Here is a 20,843-nt window from a genome sequence, read left to right as displayed (position 1 = left end):
TCCCAGCAGGCCTAACTTACATACAGTAGTTGCAGTAATTACGTGTTGCCTAGCTGCATCTTGTACAAAGCTGCGGTAATTATGTGTCAATCGCAATGGTAGTAATGCTTGCAATATCTGTAAAAAGTCAAGAAAATTCACAAGTTAGGTACAGTTTTTTTATTTTATCCCCCCCCCCCCTCCCAAATGAAAGGAAAACAAATCAATTTAGCAAGAAATATTAAATAGACACATAGTGGGCTACAAAGAAATTATCTGACAGGCCAGATCCAGCCCCCGGGCCTTGTGTTTGATAAAGTGTGATTTACATTATCAAGACTCCTGTAATATTAGTTGTATTAATTTAGGTGTTTTTTTTCTCAAAATTTGGTTAATTAAAATTTATCAATTCATGTTCATACTCTTATGTCATTAAATAATTGGATAATGGATTTATTGTAAGTAAAAAAGTAAAAACAAAATACATATATAGTATGTTGCATTTAACATTTTTTTATTTGTTCATTTTAATTAATTAATTATTCATTTTAGTTTTAAAACACATTGTAAACAGTAGTATTTATTCATTCTTTTATTCTATTCAAAATTAATTAAAATTTAATAATGGGTTATCAAATTTATGTGGGGAAAAAGTATACATTTACATATGCATTGAATGCTTTTATATTTATTTGATTATTAATTTAGCAGTTTAATTTATTACTTATCTTATCTTACATATTTTACACAGACATTACATCCATACACATATAAAAATGTATTTTTTATTTTTTAAACCTCATCTCCGAATGAGTTGGCCCATCTCTCCGTTTAAAAATCAGATGTGGTTCTTGTGCCCAAAATTTTGCCCACCCCTGTGCAGTACTTGTGTTTTCATCATTGACAAAGAACCCCGAGTGTGTGTGCTTGCTCACAAATTGGCTTCTCTCATGCAGGGTCCATGTTGAGTCAAGCTGAGTCGTCGCTGCCCAGCTACAGCTCGCTGTCGGTCTTCTCATCTGGAGTCCAGGTTAGTCCTTAGTCCGGCATCAGCCCTTTTGCAAAGCACAAAATCATCTAGCAGGTCAAACTATGTTACTACCTCTATCATTGCCCTAATTAATAAACCACTGTTTCCTAAGCTTTATTGAGCCAATACGCATATTTGTGCATTAGAAAAATCTCATTGCACACCACCAAACAAAAATGTCACAGAAATTATGGATACTGGAATAATGGTGATCTCGTCACAATTTACCTATAAATGGACTTACTGTGAAATCTGGGCCTGGTGAGTTGAACACAAAGCTTTCATTCTGTGGTACGAATGGCATATACAGTTTAATTGTCTCTTCTGCCATCTAGCGGAAGCGCATGTAATTGTGCTGTTCATCATATAATTATTTTTGGATCAATGAGATGAAATTGGATCCTTTCCTCTGGCACGGTATCACTCAAATTAACAGCATGATATATATATTATTTAACAGTATAGTAATGCACATCTTCCCTCTCCCTCTGCTGTTTACCTTCTCAGTCCATCCCTCCGCAGTCGGCCTCCTCGTACTCTTGCATGTTGCCTCCATCTCCATCTGCCCCGCGCAGCTTTGACTCATCAGCATACTCCTCCCCTCACCTGCAGACTGCGCCCTCGGCCAACTCCAACACCGGTGAGTACTTCTGATTGATCGGCAGAGCCGGCCCACGCTTCCATGTGGCCCTGAGCAAAATTTGATTTGTGAAGCACAAGATTTTTGCCAACAATACTGACTATTGATCATGCATACACGTACTATAAATTCGACTGAGCAGCTCTGGCAGTTTTGTTTACATTATCCTAGTGGTATGTGAGCTCCCTCTAGTAGTACACATAAGAATCACTGCCTAGGTGCAGTTTAGGTGTATTTAACTTTGAATTTTATTATATTTGCATTTAACCTTCAATAGCTGTTTTTTTAAAAGATTTATTAAGATACGTTTTTATTTAACTTTTATGTGCGATACATTTTAGTCATTACTTAGTTTTTTAATTTCCACATATTTAAGCGCAATCTTAATGTTGAAACTGTGCATAATGTTGCAGTGTCTTAGAGTAATATTAAAACTATTTTTTAGGAATTAAACCAATGTCTCATTAAACCACTGCTGACCGTTATTTGCTCTTGGGGGGCCCCTAGTGGTCGTGGGGCCCCATTGACCACCTGTCCTTCCTGTGCCCCCTCCCACCAGGCCTCATATCGCCCGGCGTCTCGGTGCCAGTGCAGGTTCCAGGAACCGAGCCGCAGGGCATGAGCCAGAACCTGGGCCAGTACTGGGCCAGATTACAGTGAACGCCAACCAGCACAATAGAAGAAGAGCATAAAAGAAGAAAAACCTGCGGCGAAAACTATAAAGGGATAACACAGGACTGAGCTTTAGCGGGTCCAAAATAGGCCGAAGACCCTGATATGCATCAAATGTTTACAAATGTATCCAAGAGCAGCTTTGGTTACACTTGACAGTACTCTACTGCTATTTGCTTTGTGTTTACTTGGCCGGCAGAGTAGGATTAGAACTAGTTTAGGATTAGGTTTGAATCAAGGTGTGGACTACTTGACTAAAGGATGCAAGTAAATGCCGGCAAATGTCTGTAGTGTATTGTGAAGTAGAATCACAGTTCCTTGTTGCGTGAGCAGCTCAGTGGTTAACGACTACATGCACATTTGTCCACTGGCTTCAGGTCAATTGAAAATAGTTGCATTTTTTTTTTTTTTTTTTTTTTTTTTAAACAGAAGAAGAAGAAGGTTCCATCCCGACATTTTGCTCAGAGTGCGTATTTTTGTACATACATTCGTGTATGATGACGTGTGGACTTTTGTCAGATGTCACCGGAGGGAAGAATGTAGGATTTTGTGGCTTGAAATCTACTAATTCCTTCATCTAAAATGAACTATATGGCTAAACAAGCAAATGAAATAGTTACAGGGATTTATATACCATTAAAACAATTTAAAAATCAGGTAAATGAGGAAAAAAAAAAAAGTTTTTATATCACTAGTGAAGCTTCTATGAGCTCCTGACAATCGATGCTGCCTGCATGCACTTCAAGCTGACAATCAAAACAGGGCAGAGAGGAAATGTTGTGAAATGATACCGCAACACTGCGATGGCAACATTGTAAACCGTGCATGATCAAACGTACCCATGAGACAATCAGCTACATCGGGAAATGTTTCCGTTGAAAATAAGTTGCTCGCTCTCCTCCGACTGCTGGTTTTGTGGATGCAACTGAGTTTGAGCTCGACAGTCGTCGTCTTTGCAATCCTATTTATTTGTCTTTACACTTCACAGGCCCTCGGTGTAGTTTCTGTTGCTGTGTGTGTTGTGTTAGTACTGTTTAGCTGCCAAGAGTCAACCCTTTCGTGAAGGCCTTGGATCCCTTTAATGAAAATAAAACTGTGTGTCATCCATACAAATTTGGCGCTCTTCATTTGTTGACATTATGGATGCTGAGTACACTGGCACCTTGAGATGCGAGTTTAATTCGCTCTGTGACCACACTCGTAACACAAAACATCCATCCATCCATTTTCTGAGCCGCTTCTCCTCACTAGGGTCGCGGACATGCTGGAGCCTATCCCAGCTATCGTCGGGCAGGAGGCGGGGTACACCCTGAACTGGTTGCCAGCCAATCGCAGGGCACATACAAACAAACAACCATTTGCACTCACAGTCACACCTACGGGCAATTTAGAGTCTCCAATTAATGCATGTTTTTGGGATGTGGGAGGAAACCGGAGTGCCCGGAGAAAACCCACGCAGGCACGGGGAGAACATGCAAACTCCACACAGGTGGGGCCGGGGACTGAACCCGGGTCCTCAGAACTGTGAGGCTGACGCTCTAACCAGTCGGCCACCGTGCCGCCTAACACAAAACAATCATCTCAAATCATCTTTCTCCATCAAAATAAATAGGAAATGCCATAAATCCATTCTAGCCTCGCCATTGGTTATTGATACTATTCCTGTATGGATAGTTGAATTGTTAACACATACAATATGTTAATTTGCATGCTCAATCCATGCACAGAAAATATAAGGTCCACTCCAGTGTGTGTTGTTGGTAGGGTGGGGATTGGGGGGGCAAAAGGAGGGGGGGGGGGGGGTTGGCAAAGGAGGGACTCGCACATGGTGCCATTCAAGCTAGGACCGCCCCTGAGCATATGTTTACATTGAATGCAAACATGACGGAAACTGATGCACCATTTGCGGGACAGCATCGTGTGCTAATAGCATACATGACTCACATGGGCCCCTGAGGATGAGGACGAATTAAAGATGAGGAGAAAGCCAGGGGAGGGCGGGTGGAGAAAGATAACACCGCGCCAGCGCACGCTAACATACGGTAATGGGCTTCTGAGATGTGAACGTGAGAGGCCTGAGCTTTTCCACTTATTGCAGCGTCATCAATTTATCTTAGACAATGTATGGACATAAGTATCGGGACACGTGTCCAGTACCCGGAAGTGAAAATGAAAGAAGATATGCCGTCGTCCACGTTTGCATAAAAAAAAAAAAACTAATTCTGAATATTTCAGGAATAAAGTTGTAGTAAGAAAAAATGCATATAAGCTGAATAAAATTGTATTTCCCCCCTCCCAAAAAAATAAATAAATAAAAAATAAAAAAATGAGGAAAACGATTACAAGAACTAATTTTTTTTCAAGTAATTTTCATAATTTCATGAGGGAAAAAGTCAATATGTTACAAGAGAAAAGTGATTTTTCGGGTAAAAAAAAAAAGTAGCATGAGGAAAAACAAGTTGTAAATTCATGACAAAGAAGAAAAAAGAAATGAAAAACAAATCACAATTTGAGAAAGAAATTACAAGAATTAAGTCATATTTTTTCAAAAAAAGTCATAATTTCATGAGGGGGAAAATTCATAATGTTAAACAATTTTTGGGTTAAAGGTAGCATTACGAGAAAAATAATAATTTCAGGAGCACAAAAGAAAAAAAAAAGGCAAAATTATAAAAATACAGGTATAATTTTATTCATTAATTAATCCATTTTCCGTACCACTTATCCTTACTAGGGTCGAGGCAAAGGTGGATAGAGTCGCCAAATATTGTACTCAAGTAAGAGTACTGTTACTTTAGAATATGACTCAAGTAAAAGTAAAAATTAGTCATCCAAATATTTACTTGAATAAGAAAGTACAAAAAGGAAAAAACTACTAAAGTAAAGAGTAACTTGTGACTAACTTCTGATTATTATTATTTTTTTTAAATCAGAGCATGAACATCAAATAAAATAAAAAAAATAATAATAATAATATATGGGAGTAGACACACACCTGCCACCATTTCCATTTTTAACTCCCCAAAAACCAAGAACACATACATTGGGCCCTAAAGAAACGAAAATTTGCTTTATTCACTTAAATGACTTCACGAAGAAGCTGTTTGCGGAACATAATAATTGATTGTATGTGCTTGTGCGATACCATAGGGGTAGTGCTAATTTTGCCATATCCACACCCAAAACAACAATAGAAACATCTGCAACGTACCGCAAGTTGTTTTCTCAAGTTAGAAGTGAGCTGAAAAATCCAAGTTTGGGCAGTCACAATTGAAGAGCTGCATGACAAAGCTGTTGTTTTTTGGAATCTGTAAAATACACACAGTCGCACGTCCCCCCCCCCCAAAAAAAAGATTAGTCATTTTGATTGGCTCGCGAAGCTACGTGAGCGGTCATGTGACTGCCTTGTGTCGTCTGATTGGTGAATTGGAGTCAAATGACATTAGTGATCCCTATGCGGAAGTCGAAGATGAAGTCTAAAAATAGACGCGTACACACAAGAATGAATAAATAAAAGTAGCGAACGGCATGTCGATCATTGTAGCGGAGGAAAAGTATCGATCCTTCGTCACATAAATACTCAAGTAAAAGTAAAATTCAGTAAGATTTAAAAATGTACTTTCCTTTTCACCTAATTTAATAATTTAAGTCTCGGCCAAAGAATATAACGAGATTGTACACTCTTCTTCGCTATCGTGTTTGTGGAGTCTAACCACAGCTAAATATACCTTGAGCCCACCTACAGGACGCTGGTGGAACTGCAGGTGGCCAACATAAAGTCTGACAGTTGGTCCAAGACACAGAGGAGGCACTGCAACCCATTCTTGTCTGAAGAGGGCTAACTGTTTTTTAAAGAATATATTTGAATTAAAAATGAATATTTTATCTTATTCATTTATTTATTATAGTTATGAATGTTATTTTAATTATTCTTTTATTGTATTGTATGTTCAATCTGTATTATTACTTTGTTACAGAGGTCTTTTTTTTAAATTTGTTTTAAATGCTCTAGAAATAGAGTTGAGTTGAGATTGGATGCAAAAAATTATTCTTTTACATCACAGCAATGTTCACTTTTGATTAACAATTTCAGAGCAGTACTGTATTAGTAACAAAATATTTATTATTGTGGTTGTACATTTCATTGGTTTAGAAGTCTGCTGTATCATACTAAGAGCCGTTTTGAATATTTTGTGAAATAAGTCTTGGGTGTGGTGGATCGCGGTTTTAAGATGGGTAGTCCCAGCCCATACGAACTTGAGTCAGAGAGAGCGAGAGACAGAAAGAGAGAGAGAGAGAGAGAGAGAGAGAGAGAGAGAGAGAGAGAGATGCTCATCAGCCCATCCTAGTCTCAGGAGAGCAGAGTAAAGCTTGAGAGGAGACCCCACGGTGAGTTTTTTTTTTTTTTTTTTTGCTTCTTGTTGGCTTTTGGGGAAAGAGCAGACAGATTAAAAACAAACAATCAAAAAAAGATACTTTTTTTTCAACTGCAGCTACTGTGATGGAGCTGATGTGGATGGTGTTGATTCTGCCTGCGTGCACATCAGCTGTGCCTGAGCAATACAGCAGAGCGGTGGTGAGTCTGGATCAATTTTATGAATGGGACGATGAGATGTATGATAAATTGTGTTTCTACACTTTTGATTGACAGCGAAGAATTTATTCGCAAACTCAGTCAACCAAAGTATCTTACATGTAAAACATGATGGCCACATCTCAGTATAATGGCGTGAACCTCTAAACCGTTGCATATGACAACCAAAATATTATGCAAATGAACACTGACATGTTCTTAATCAGTATCAATCAAATATGAACATTATTGCGCTATTAAGAATACTTTTTGAAGCATCATTCTTTGTTTTTTGTTTTTTTGTATTACAAAAACGGTCATTTGCAAAGCAACAGTTGTGGTTGGTGGCTTCCTTTCAACTGTACGCTGGTGGTAGCACCGCATAGGGAAGGGCTTGTTTCGAAAACACTTCTAAGAGATGTGCATCTTTCCTCTTTTGACACAAATTCATGAACACACCACACGGATCTGTTGATTTCACCTGCAGCGCACACCCTTCTATTTAGTTACGGTGACAGTGAACGCCACAACATTGGGCAACTTACTCATTAGGGAAACAATCGTGTAATATCGATAAAGATGCATCCTTCAATCACGTGAGAGAGTCACAAATGGGAAAGGAAGTAAAATAATGCACCGGCGAAGGAAAAACATATTGTTGTTTTTTCCATATAGTTATATTTTGCTGTGGTAATCATGTTTGGAGGAAACCACACGACCACACTTCCTCTTTTTTTCTTCTTTGTCTTTGTACACTGCAGGATTGGTTGAGCAGGTACGGCTACCTTCCTCCGCCCGACCCGCGGACGAGTAAGCTGCAGACCAAGGAGGGCATCGAGAAGGCCATACGTGTTATGCAGCGATTTGGCGGCGTGCGGGAAACCGGCGTGCTCGGTAAAAGGGTCCTCATATGAGGCCTCTGACTTCCTGTTTCGCTTCGACGCAGCACAGCACAACAGTGTTTAATGTGGAATGGGACAAAACGAGCACACTTCTACGGACCAGAAAGGACTGTTGTTAACAACCCTTGCCACATTTGAATGATTACGAAAATCCCCAAAATGACGTACCAATACAATTAAAATAAATAAATAATAATAATAAATAATAATAATACATAAATTAAAAAATAAAACATCCACATACATGCACTAGAAATAGCGCAAATAGACCTTTGGGAATACATTCATACAATTTCATGGACCAAATATTTGTATTTAGATTGTAAATGTAGGTCAGTGCATCTGCTTGTCACAGTACTAACATCTATTGATGTGTATCCATTCTTACCAAATCTATCCGTCCTGTAGATGGTGAAACACTTAAGCTCATGACGACGCCGCGATGCTCGCTTCCCGATATTGTCGGTAGCGAGGACATGTTGAAGAAGAGGAGGAGGAGAAGACGATATGCTCTGTCAGGACTTAAGTGGCACAAGAGCGATCTCACATGGAGGTATGTTTGGGACTGGGGGGTTTCCAATGCAAGCTTTATAGTTAACACAGAGTAGAGTGATTCAATTGTAAAATCAATATGCATGGGTCAATATGTCTCATTTGGGGTCTTTTTCTTAGGTTGCGTCTGTCTGACTTCCTTTGGCTGTGGGCTCTCTGGCCCAAAATTTCAATCAGAGAACTGAAATGCAATTTTACATAACTAGAAGCACAGCAACATGAATCAACAACACAATTAACCTTCCAAAAAAAAAAATGCACTGGAAGTGAACATCTCCATGTCGTGAAGACTCTCCTAACTTCCACTAACAACCCAGATTAAACTTAGCTCCTCCAAGCCATACAAAGATGTTTGTGTCTCAGTTGAAATGTATCATTTCAACAGACTTCCTTGACACCAATTCATACTTTTAGGACCTTGGTGCCATCTTGTGGCATCTTACAGCATTACAAAAAGAGCAGGAAAACAGCAAATAGCTGAGGATTGGATCCACAGAAAAAAATCGCAAGCTGTGAATATTGTTATATTGCTGTTCATAGAAAGTAACAGTTCCATAGTGATCATAAGGAAACAAAGATGTGGGAGGAGTAAATAAGTTTTGACCTCTTCAAAGTCTTTTTCAAATATGTCATTTAACTTGATTTTACTGTTGACATGTTCGCAATAATGATTTCAATCAAAATTAGGTCTATAATGTTATTAGGTGCTATTGCTACTGGATCACTTCTCAGTATTCACCCCCCCCAAAAAAAAAAACATTGGAAGGTAAAGGCAACTTTTTTGATCATAGTGCGATCTGGTGGTTCTGGTGGGGCACTGTTGGAACTGCCCCTAATGCTAACCGTCCCCTTTTTGCAGCGTCCACAGCTACCCGTCGCCCTCCCTCTCACCCGGCCTGCCATCCATCGTGGTGGACAGCATCCTGACGCACGCCTTCAAAGCCTGGAGCGACGCGGCTCCTTTGAATTTCCGCCAGCTGCCGAGAGGCGACGGCGACATCAGAGTGTCCTTCAACAGCTTGCTACACGACGACGGGTACCCCTTTGACGGGCAGGGTGGCACCCTAGCCCACGCCTTCTTCCCCGGCAGGGACGACGTATCAGGAGACACGCACTTTGACGACCATGAGAGGTGGAGCTATGGAGGTAAATTTTTTCCTGGGCTATATTCCATTTCACCTATCGCGGTGTATTGTTAATTTATTTGTCTGTGTGAAACATATCCAATTCCTGCTGTGTTGTAAAAAAAAAAAAAAAAAAGAATCTGTATTTAATAGCAATTGTTTTTAATGGGTATTAAAGCGTTTCTAATGCCCTTGCATTAGGGTAAGTGGAGCCACAGTCGTCTGCACTTCCATACATAATGTGTGTGTATGCATGTATCAGGTTGAAGGCATGCACTAATTCAGTGTCAGCCATTCGTTGACTAACGCGTGCACAATTTTGCCTTCAGCGGAGAGCGGCAGCACCACCGACTTGTTCACGGTGGCAGTGCACGAGTTTGGCCACGCTCTGGGCCTGTCGCATTCCTCCTCCGACCCCTCCATTATGAGGCCGTATTACCAGGGTCCCGTGGGAGACATCCCCCACTACCAGCTGGCCCTGGACGACAGACTGGCCATTCAGCAGCTTTATGGTCAGTCACTGCTCAGGATAACTGCTTTTATTTTTCTCTCTCGCTCTCTCTATCTCGCCATGCCGAGTCGAGGTGCACTGTTTTGCTGCAGGTGATGGTGGCACTCCATGTTTCATTGCCATTCTAGACATTTGAATTCTTTGACATTTTTCTTGGATGTCGTTGGTCCTGTTTGTCATTTTGAATAGCTGATGTACTGGTGCTGATGAGCTCAGTACATAGTTCCGCTTTGTGTAGCTATTTTATCTTTCTTACACATACGACTGGTGGCCTCTTGTGAGAATCTTGCTGATTCACTGTTTTGTGACCACAACTGTGATTTTGATCATGTGTTGGTGCCACCTCTCATTTTGATGACTCACTAAACTTTTGGTAATTAATTTCCAGTTTCCACAACTAGAAAAGTCATCAGAAAGCAGCTGCAATTATTTCCATTTCATGACTTACTGTATGGGTAATCCAGCTAGTATGTGTGCTAAGCATTTCCTTGTTCAGGTGAAAACTCTGCAAACATACTCACCGCAGACATTTATAGGAGGGTTTACTTGAAATGACAAGGTGTCTGCATCTTGTGTGACAACACGTTCTTCAACATTGCTCTTTTACAGGCACCAAGGATGGTGAGCCACCAGGAGGTGTCGATCCCAATCTCCCTCGTTTGCCCAGTCCTCCTCCGACCAGACCGACAAGACCGTGAGTTAAACCACATCTACTCATTCACATTTGTGAAAACATACTTGTACTCTCAATAACACTTAATTAACTTCTTGGCTTCTAATCTGGTTTACGCGCCCTCTTGTGAATCCAAAATGAGCATCTTGACCTTTTGCTGTCCCAGGTCTGACCCTTCTGTCCACGACCGCTGTCACGGGGGATTTGACGCAGTCGCAAACATCAGAGGGGAGGTCTTCTTCTTTAAAGGTGAAGACAAACCCTTAAATTCCCCAATTTGTCCTCATGTGACGCTCGAGTCTGACATGGACGTCCTTTCTGCGGTCTTCTGGGGAAAAGGTGCTAATTTCTGGAGGACCAAGCGAGACGGCTCGCTGGTGTCGCATAATCCAGCTCAGATCAAAAACTTCTGGATGGGCCTTCCTCTCGGAACAAATAAGATCGACGCCGTGTACGAGCGCAAGAGCGACAACAGCATCGTCTTCTTTATTGGTGAGAAACCTGACCAGAAATTAAGATAAGGTTGGGTCCAATCTGAAGCGAAAGGGCAGAGGTGGCAAAAATACTTGGGTAAAAATACAGATACCTATGTAAAAATAAACTGGTAAAAGTACAAGTACTGCTTCAGCTCAAAGTAAAAGTCAAAAAGTGCAGACATACATTTTTAGTGTCGCTTGTATGCAATACACATTTTGATAACATGGCACAACTTCTCTGCATACGAAATAGTTTTCCTCTTTCGTTATGAATGCGCTCGCCCTACCTTCCATTGAGATCAGGAAGAAGGTAACCAAACAAAGTTGTTGGCATGTTGTGAGAAAAATGAAGCAGAGTTATCCCAATGGAGCCGAGAAGACAAGAAGGCAAGAGGAAAACAGTTTTTAATCAAAATTTAAAAAATTACCAAACGTGTTTCACAGTGACACCAAATGTACATAGTCGACAACAGACAAAGTGTTTGTATTTGGTAACTTCCCAGCATTGACAGATTTGGATGGGGTCATGCAATAACTTGTGTTCAACTCTCAAACAGGATCTCAGTACTGGCTCTTCAAGGACACAATGGCCATGAGCGGGTATCCTCGCCCGCTCTCCGAATGGGGGATGAAGAGGAAGAGCGGGGCACTGGTAGACAGGGTGGACGCCGCCTTCATCTGGGCTCACAATGGCAAGACTTATCTGTTCAGCCAAGGCGAGTTTTGGAGGTTCGACGAGAGCCGGAAAGGCCAGCGGGTGACCAGCCAGCCGGAGTCGGGCTATCCGCGTGACAATTCCCTCTGGACTGGAGTTCCGTCCCACATGGATGACATCATCACCTGGGGCGAAGGTAACATCATTAACAGTCTGGCTGAACCGGTGGTTCCTATCTGTGCTTAGCGTGGCGGAATTCTCTGGTAGGTACAGTGCGACACACAGACGATATCATGGCGCAGACGCGATTAGTATCGAGATGGAATCTTTCCGTCCGATAACGCCGTGAGGCAGTCTGTTCTGATGGATCACATTCCAGTCAACTGATAACAACATAACTAACATGTCACATAGGTCTACTATAGATGGAATGTGGAAGTATAGTTCACAGTTCCACAAAGCAATTGACAACAAGTGCTTAAGCGGTATACAAACATACCAATAATCGGGGCTGTTTGGAGCATTTTTCCATTACTTTTGCTCAAGTCAGCCATGGTTTGATTCTTGGATGTCTCTGAAAGATTCTCCTTCATGTTTATCCGGTGGTGTGAGGCAGAGGAAGAAGTAGGTCACATACTGTATATGCAAGTCATAGGTCTCAAGTTCGAACCTTCAATTTTAGAGCAAGTACCAAGTTACTTTGGAGTCTCTACTAAATTGACTCGAGTCAAGTGGTGAGACTCGAGTCCCCCACCAAGTAGCCTTGCTCTCAGGGCTACTGTTTCTCCTCAGGCGATGCCTATTTCTTCAAGGACAACCACTACTGGGTGCTCAAGAGCGGAGGCTTGGACCAAGACGTTGTGGAACCGAAATCCATCGGCGTGGACTGGCTCCGTTGTCCCGTTCCCCCTCCGTCCTCCGCTCCGGCCGATCCCGACGGCCCACACAGATGCCGCTGCGACCTCACGGCCTCGTCTTCATCTCTAACAAGCAACTGCCTCCTGGTGTCTGTTTTACTGGCCGTTAAGGAGCTTGTTATTAAAATAGGAAGTTGAGTTCTGGAGCTGTTTACTGTGTGTGACTGCAGGGCGAGGAGAAAGGTTGAATATTTTCCTTCATCACCACAATGTCAACATTTTTTCAAAACTATTTAATTTGTCTAAATGATCTTTAGTAGACATATAATGATGCCTTGAGATACAAGTGACCCGACCTACGAGTTATTCGTGATGTGAGCCGTTTTTGCTTTGACTTGCGAACGGAAACTTGAGATAGGAGCTCTGTATGGTGACAGTGAACTCAACTCACTTCACATTAGGGAGCACTTTGGCAAACTGTGAACAATTCTTCAAAAGAAGCTTCGAGCTGTTTAATGCCACTCCCAGTTGAAGTTTACTGTCAAAGTAAACATGAAACTAGAAGAATTACATGTTGTGTATTTAAAACAAACACATATGATTGGCTGGCGACCAGTTCAGCGTGTACGCCGCCTCTTGCTCGAAGATAGCTGGGATAGGCTCTAGCACGCCCGCGACCCAAGTGAGGATAAGCGGTACAGAAAATGGATGGATGGATATAGCTTAGCCTTTAGTTCTTTGGCCTTTAGCTAGCTTAATGCTAACACATAATGAGAAACTCAAGTAACTGATATTTGAAAACAAATAGTGCAACAACACATTTTGACTTTCACTATAGCATCTCTATCTATAATCTCTAACATCGCTATAATAGTACTCAGTCATACGTTTTTTATCCTCTGTGAGGAGCTGAGATGTCTATAATTTACAGACATCCATCCATGTACAGCAGGGGTGTAAAGCTCATTTTTGTCTCAGGACACATTGTAGTTATGATTTCCCTGAGAGGGACGTTAGAACAGTGACATGCTTTATCACCAAATCATATTATTACCATTACACAACAAATTGAGGGATAACTAGTTTTGAAATCAGAAGACAAGGATAATCATTTGTTCAAGTATTGTTTAAGTTACTGTAGAAGAAGAGTTTGGTCACAGAAAAATGCAATATCTCAACATATTGTTTATTATTATGACAATTTGGAATTCGGGTACAGATTTGAGCAAAAATCACGGAAATTAACGAAGCGTGATTTGCTTTCGCGGGCCACATAAAATGATGTGGCGGGTCGCATCTGGCCCCCGGGCCTTGAGTTTGACACCTATGATGTACAATATCCGTCTGTCTGTCTTATACTGCCCCCAGGTGGCCAAGGCGGGCAACAGCACAATGACCGTTCAATGATGTAAAGTGTGACAAAAAACGTGTACAATATTTTTGGGGGGATGGTGGGCTGGAACGGATTAATGGCATTTCCATTCATTTCAGTAGGGAAAAATGATTTGAGATTCGAGTTATTCACGATTTATGAACATGGTTACGGAACAAATTAAACTCGTATCCCAAGGCGCCATTGTACTGTATACTAATTCAGCAAATAAAAACATACTTTAACTTGCCAGGGAATCGATCATTTTTTTCTCACCTGTATATAACACGGTAATTTTGAATAATATAATATATTGCCCCTACTTAAATAAAAAAATATATATATTTTTAAACAGCATTAGTAAGTGTTTTGTATAGACGTTATTGTTGAATAGTGCAATGACAGCGTCAATCAAAACTCAGGAATATTATCTTTGCGATGGCAGGAGTTGTTCAGCTATTGTTCATGGATGTCATTTAGTTATGCAAACCAGATTTTCAATGTTATCGTTAAAGGGGTATGGAACAGGTTTTAACTTGCGTCTTATTGAGTCGCATCTTGAATCATATCTACTAAAAGAATTCATCGTGCATGATAACTATGCACTGGAGGACAGGACTCATTAATGGGCTGGTTCCGCCCATTTTGAAATGACTTAATAGCACGGGAGAGTTCACCCGAGAGCAAGGCTTTGTTTCAGGAATAAATACACAGGTAATTCCCAAGTTCAAACATCTTGTTCTTTCTGTGTAATGAACAAAAAGAAAATATACCAATCAAATGTTTTGTTCAGTATGGGGTTAGAACATTCAAAAGAAAATGGTGAGCGCATCATTATTTATTGACAGGGTCAGTGGCAATTTGATCAGCCTTGCGGAAAATAAAAAGCTGTACACTACATTGCACTTTTACTTCATTAACAAGTGTGTTATCTTTTTTTTAACCTTCATAATGTCCTGTATACCAGTGAACACACAAACACAAACACACACACACACACACACACACGCACACACACACACACACACATACACAGAGATTCACATAATAGTTCAGCTACATGTGCATTACTATAGTGCATTACAGGGCAAACTTGATCCAAATCAACGTAAGATAATAAATATAAAACACATAAACTTCACAATATCTTCATTTCGAATGTGAGGTCTTGACGGCAGCTGCCGTTAAAACCCCAAATTATATATTGCGCATTTTGGCAAATTTCCAAAACATTCGTTAAGCATTAGGCTTATTTTGATCTCACTCGTTTAAGACACAGTACATCCTGCAATGAAATATGCAGAATTAATGAATGTATGTTGCATTCAGTGCAGTATCATTCGTAATGTGGATCAGGTTACATGCACACTTGCGAAAATAAAACAGTTGGAATGATTAAGAGCCGGCAGAGGCTGGCCACATTCCAAAAAGTTAGTAACTTCTTCCCAGTAGCACGCTCAGGGCCAGCAGGCCCAGGGAGAGCCATGTTTTGGAAGCATTGCTGGTGTCCGATGCACTCGAAGACCGAGTGCTGACGGGCTGTGCCGGCTGGACCCGCCTGAACACATTCACCATAGTCTGTGATGTGGTTTCGTTTGAGATATGCAGCATTGTGCTGAACTTGTCAATCTAGGGTGGAAGGGAGAGGCGTTTCCATGTTAGGAGGTTTTTTATTGTCGTGTGTTTTTGTGTCTCTCTCTCATCCCACAAAAACTCACCAAGTCTGCGCTGACTTTGATAGAATCCTTAAACACAGTCCAGACCACAGCTTCGTAGCAGTTGGGTGTGGTCAGCGAGCCGAGATAGCGATAATATTGCGTGCGATCGACTCCGACCAGCAAGTCGTTCAGTGAGAGCCCTTCCGTCACATCGACAATATTATCTGATGACAAACATCAAAAGTTGTCAACTCGACAGGGATCCATCAGAACTGACTCGTTAGGGTCGGGCATCACCTTACCGCGCAATGTGATGTTCTGTAGGTAGTTGGTGAGCGTATTCCAGCTGGCAGGTTGACCAGTAGTGTTCGGCAGTACCTAATATATATATATATATATATATATATATATATATATATATATATATTTATTTTTTTTTTTTTTTTTACGTTACATCAGATTGGATTCTAAAATACATTGGGATATCACACTGTAAAAACATGACAATATCTAACCTCAATGAGAAAGCCAAGAGCAGCAACTCCCATGGAGTCAGCGACCGCTAACGTCGTGTTCCCGTTGAAGCTGGACTTGATGTGTACAATGTGCAGCTGTGGGCAGAGTCAAAACTTAACACACTCGAACGGTAGGGGACAAGTGCAGCAAATATTGCAAAGTGCTAATAGTGTTCACCTCCATGGGCGTGCGTACTCCATCCATGGCATGCTCGGAGCCAGGCACGCTGCTGAGGTTGCCCCAGTGCAAGTGAAACTGCAGGCCGTTGTAGGCCTCGGAGAGACCTCCCCCGGAAATCTGCACCCCGGGTTTAAAGTTCACTTTGACTGAAAGGGAGAGGTAAAAACAGATCAATAAGTCTAAAGTCCAGAGTCCACAGTGCTGCTCTTTGTGGTGGGCCTGCATTGGGCACCTGGGGGTAGTATAGGACAGACAGATGGATATTTTGTCCATTGATACATCTTAACTCCTCTCAGCTCATCAGTATGGCACTAATACTAGTTCTTCGCAGAGGAGAGATTTGTCTGTCTACATGTGTTGCTACACCGTTTGTGTTCAATCCGTTGATTGAAGGTTTTTAGAATAAACAAGGTGCAATTCTCTTTGTTTTATGGTTAGTTTTGAAGAATTGTTCACTATTTGCCAAAGTGCTGCTTAGCGTGAAGTGAGTCGAGTTCACTACCACCATATAGGGCTCATATCTCAAGTCTGCGCTTGCAAGTCAAAGCGAAAAAAATAAATAAAAAAATCGGCCAGCTCATATCTCAAAAACTGATAAATTGAGTAGATTGCTAAGGACGTGTTTTGCTGGTCGGAGTTGGCTCTAACCAGTTTTGCTGTGACCAACCAAATCGAATGAAAAATGACGACGACAATGAGGCCCATGACAAATTTGAAATCTGATTGAAACTGTCCAATTGCTAACATAATTTAAATTACATCGGCCTTGGGCAGATTAAATTGCCATGGCAGCAAAGGGGCTGGAATCTGATAGGCCCAATAAAAGCAGTGCAGCTGAGAGAAACGCTACTAAATGAAGAGAATAGACTATCGTGAATAAATTGACACAATTTCATGGAACAAATATTAGAATTTAGGTTGTAAATGTAGGTCAGGTCCTTACCTGTCTTGCCAGTGTTGCTAATATTGTCTAGTATGCTAGTACTGTCGTAGTTTCTGAAGATGAAATCGTTCAGGCTTTCGTTGACTGTGACCAACCGCGTCTCAATGTTGATGGGCGACTGTCTGCTCCGATTGCAAAAATCCCCAGCAATTTCTGGCCATCTGGTGTCATCTGGAAGCAGAAACAAGCGCTCGAGAGTCATCAATGAGGAGCAATGAGGAAGCAAAGATAAGCCGATAAGATGGTGGACACTTACTGCACGATGGGTCGTGATAACACCAGGCTGGGGAAAAGGTGAAAAGGAAATAGACAAACTTAAGTTAGTGACTTATTAATGAAACAGGGGTGAAGAATCTTTTTTCTATCAGGGGCTCAGTGTTGCCAACTAATTGTCTGAGGATACTGCTATTTGTCACTAAAAGCTGCTAGTGCGTGACAATATGGTTTCCTAATTATGTAGAACATTACTATGACTGGCCATCTTCAGAACAACATTATATGAAATGTGGTCATTTAGATTAGTTTGTTCAGCTTCATGTTTACTCATGAAAAAAATATATCTATATATATATAAAATTATCATTAATATATATAATTAATGAGTATGATTCAATTTTGAATATGAGCCAAGTTAAGACCCAACACCCAAAAAAAAAAAAAAGTATATATATATACAAATTCTTACGAGTTGTGTCATCGTCACAGTAGACATCCACCACAAAAATGCTAGCAGCAAAGACAGCGATGAACCCCTTCATCTAAAACAATAATAACAAATAAATCAACACACCTACGACGACACACGGGCAGCTAGTGTCCCAACAATGAAAAAAAAAATGGAGAGCTTCTCATTGACTCAAACTCAAATAATAAAAAAAAAAAAAAGTAAAGACTAAAATACACACACAAAAAAAGACATAATAACATATAAAAACTCGTCTCATCTCACCTTCAAGGGACAGACCGGTGTGGATGTGTGTAATGTGTGTACTCCCCCTTACAGAATAGTTGTACCGTTCATCCTCCCTCCCTCACTTTTTATATGCTCAGCACGCAAAAAAAAAAAAAAAAAAAAAAAAAGTTTCCATTATCACCTAACCACAAGTGGATTCTTTTCTCTTTTTTCTTTTTCACCAGACATCACATGTAGATTCCAGAGCAAGAGATGCAAATCTGTGTCATGCTGTCAATGTTACAGATAAAATGTTATAGGATACCAAAGGTGGCAAAAATATTTGCATTATCTACATACTGGAAGGAGAAGTGCAGATACTTGAGTGGGGGAAAATAAATACTACAAAAGTAAAAATAATTTTTTTGAAAACTGTCATTTGTATAAAATACCTAAAATAGTTTTCCATTTTTATTAACTTGCATATCGCTCATAGTGCGGAACAAAATAAATACATAACTGGACACGAGCTAAATTCTGACCAGTCCTGCATGGGCACTTGGATATTTTTTTAACAGCTTTGTATCAACTAAATTAGTTAATGTGGATAACTGGAGAAAGAAAAAAAAAACACACCTTACTTGTGTGTTTGTTTTTTTCCGATTACTGCATATGAATGGGTTTCTGAATGCCAGAAACCCATCGTTTTAGGCATTATTTGATTCATCTAGCTCAACCATCAACAGTACACTTTTTGTCATATACTTTGCTGTGCTTGGTGCAAACCTGTGACAAATATTCAGGCACCTAAAAAAATATATATATTTGAAAAATTGTTTTGAATAAATCTTTTTACCACGAAATACATAAAGTTAAATTGTATTTCAATTTTAGTATTATTCTAATTACAAAAACAGTGTTGCAAATCACGCGCAGTGGTCAAGAACAAACTTTGCTTCATAATAATGAAAAAAAAATGTGACGTGAATATGCATTTATATAATGAGTAACAGGGTTGCATTGATTTGGGTGACACACTGAAAACTATTACAAATAAAATCAAAAACAGAGCTTACCTCAGGTCTGCCCACGGTCAGAGCAGTTTGCTTGATGATGTACAGTAATTCCTACTGAGACATGTAGCTCACTTTTTTTCCCCTCTTCCTCTAAATGGATAAAGTTTTAGTAAGCTATATGCAGTAATATTTGTGGACAGAATTTGACAGAATTTGTTTAGGGCGACTGCTGTGCTTGCGGGTTTCGTTTATGTCTCATACTGTAATCCAACTAATGTCTTATATTTCATTCAGCATGTATCCGGTCAGGCCTGTTTCAGAGACATCTCAACATAGACATTGGGCTAATATTCTTCCTTTATTGTCTCTCTCCAGGTCCTTCGTTAGTCTGTTTCAGTGAGTAAATCAAATACATATTTACACCTATAAAAAATAACTTTTTTAGTTGGTTTCAACCAGTCCCTGTCCATCCATCCATCCATTTTCTGAGCCGCTTCTCCTCACTAGGGCCGCGGGCGTGCTGGAGCCTATCCCAGCCGTCATCGGGCAGGAGGCGGGGTACACCCTGAACTGGTTGCCAGCCAATCGCAGGGCACATACAAACAAACAACCATTCGCACTCACATTCACACCTACGGGCAATTTAGAGTCTCCAATTAATGCATGTTTTTGGGATGTGGGAGGATACCGGAGTGCCCGGAGAAAACCCAGTCCCTGTCATGATGTCATATTTATGAACTACTTGAGGGAATATACTGTTAACGCCCCTTCCGCCAATCGCTCGGTTGTAAAGTGAATGTACAATTCAACAGGAACTGAAAAAGTCGCTTTTACCATTCACGTCAGTTGGCCTAGTTTAGCACAATGCTTTGATACAAAGGCAGCAGCAAATCCAAAAGGTGACAAAATCCGCTGCACAACACCCTTAAAGCTCTGAAGGATAGTGAAGAAGGCGGCACGGTGGCCGACTGGTTAGAGCGTCAGCCTCACAGTTCTGAGGACCGGGGTTCAATCCCCGGCCCCGCCTGTGTGGAGTTTGCATGTTCTCCCCGTGCCTGCGTGGGTTTTCTCCGGGCACTCCGGTTTCCTCCCACATCCCAAAAACATGCATGAATTGGAGACTCTAAATTGCCCGTAGGCATGACTGTGAGTGTGAATGTTTGTTCCTATGTGCCCTGCGATTGGCTGGCAACCAGTTCAGGGTGTACCCCGCCTCCTGCCCGATGACAGCTGGGATAGGCTCCAGCACGCCCGCGACCCTAGTGAGGAGAAGCGGCTCAAAAAGTGGATGGATGGATAGTGAAGACGTAGCCACTCCGTATTGATGCCAGCGTTGCCAGACAAGACGGAAAATTGCAGGGAAATTCTGATCCTGTTCTTGTCTAGGTTGACTCTGTATGAACTGGGCTTCCTAGATTTGCTCATTTGCACGTAGCTATCACGTATATAATACAGGAGAGGGCAGGTAGCACCAATTAATACAACTCGTATTTGTCATCACAACGTGAGCAAATCACACAAAATAAATAACTAAACAAATGAAACGCTGCTCGTTCCCTTTCGACACGTGGCCAATGTTAGCATGGTTAAGTCACATCCATCTGAATCTTTGCCATCTGTAC

At 40.9% G+C, this 20,843-nt stretch overlaps 2 protein-coding genes across 2 annotated transcripts in view; one reads left to right on the top strand and one right to left on the bottom strand.

The window, feature by feature from the left end:
- The window catches only part of mmp25b (matrix metallopeptidase 25b), a 29,169-nt gene extending 14,045 nt beyond the window's left edge, over window positions 1–15,124 (top strand). Inside the window, exons 7-19 of the mRNA XM_061757096.1 lie at window positions 936–1,009; window positions 1,517–1,649; window positions 5,842–5,864; window positions 6,829–6,897; window positions 7,656–7,788; window positions 8,205–8,349; window positions 9,208–9,494; window positions 9,802–9,984; window positions 10,593–10,677; window positions 10,823–10,905; window positions 10,996–11,148; window positions 11,690–11,983; window positions 12,580–15,124. Coding sequence (XP_061613080.1) covers window positions 936–1,009; window positions 1,517–1,649; window positions 5,842–5,864; window positions 6,829–6,897; window positions 7,656–7,788; window positions 8,205–8,349; window positions 9,208–9,494; window positions 9,802–9,984; window positions 10,593–10,677; window positions 10,823–10,905; window positions 10,996–11,148; window positions 11,690–11,983; window positions 12,580–12,842 — 1,925 coding nt within the window. The 3' untranslated portion in view covers window positions 12,843–15,124. The remainder of the gene's footprint in view (window positions 1–935; window positions 1,010–1,516; window positions 1,650–5,841; window positions 5,865–6,828; window positions 6,898–7,655; window positions 7,789–8,204; window positions 8,350–9,207; window positions 9,495–9,801; window positions 9,985–10,592; window positions 10,678–10,822; window positions 10,906–10,995; window positions 11,149–11,689; window positions 11,984–12,579) is intronic.
- Window positions 14,840–18,353, bottom strand: LOC133469698 (carbonic anhydrase 4-like). The gene is made up of 9 exons (XM_061757087.1): window positions 18,263–18,353; window positions 17,999–18,071; window positions 17,570–17,596; window positions 17,314–17,484; window positions 16,368–16,516; window positions 16,190–16,285; window positions 15,977–16,052; window positions 15,735–15,898; window positions 14,840–15,645 (listed from the first exon to the last, which is right to left on the bottom strand). The coding sequence occupies exons 2-9, from the start codon at window positions 18,069–18,071 to the stop codon at window positions 15,448–15,450; spliced, it is 954 nt and encodes a 317-aa protein (XP_061613071.1). The 5' UTR covers window positions 18,263–18,353; the 3' UTR covers window positions 14,840–15,447.
- Window positions 18,354–20,843: the final 2,490 nt, after the last annotated feature.

Source organism: Phyllopteryx taeniolatus, chromosome 19 (genome assembly GCF_024500385.1).
Source record: "Phyllopteryx taeniolatus isolate TA_2022b chromosome 19, UOR_Ptae_1.2, whole genome shotgun sequence".
Lineage (NCBI taxonomy): Eukaryota > Metazoa > Chordata > Actinopteri > Syngnathiformes > Syngnathidae > Phyllopteryx > Phyllopteryx taeniolatus.
Note: the sequence above shows the minus strand (reverse complement) of the source record. Positions and strands in the feature narration are given on the sequence as shown.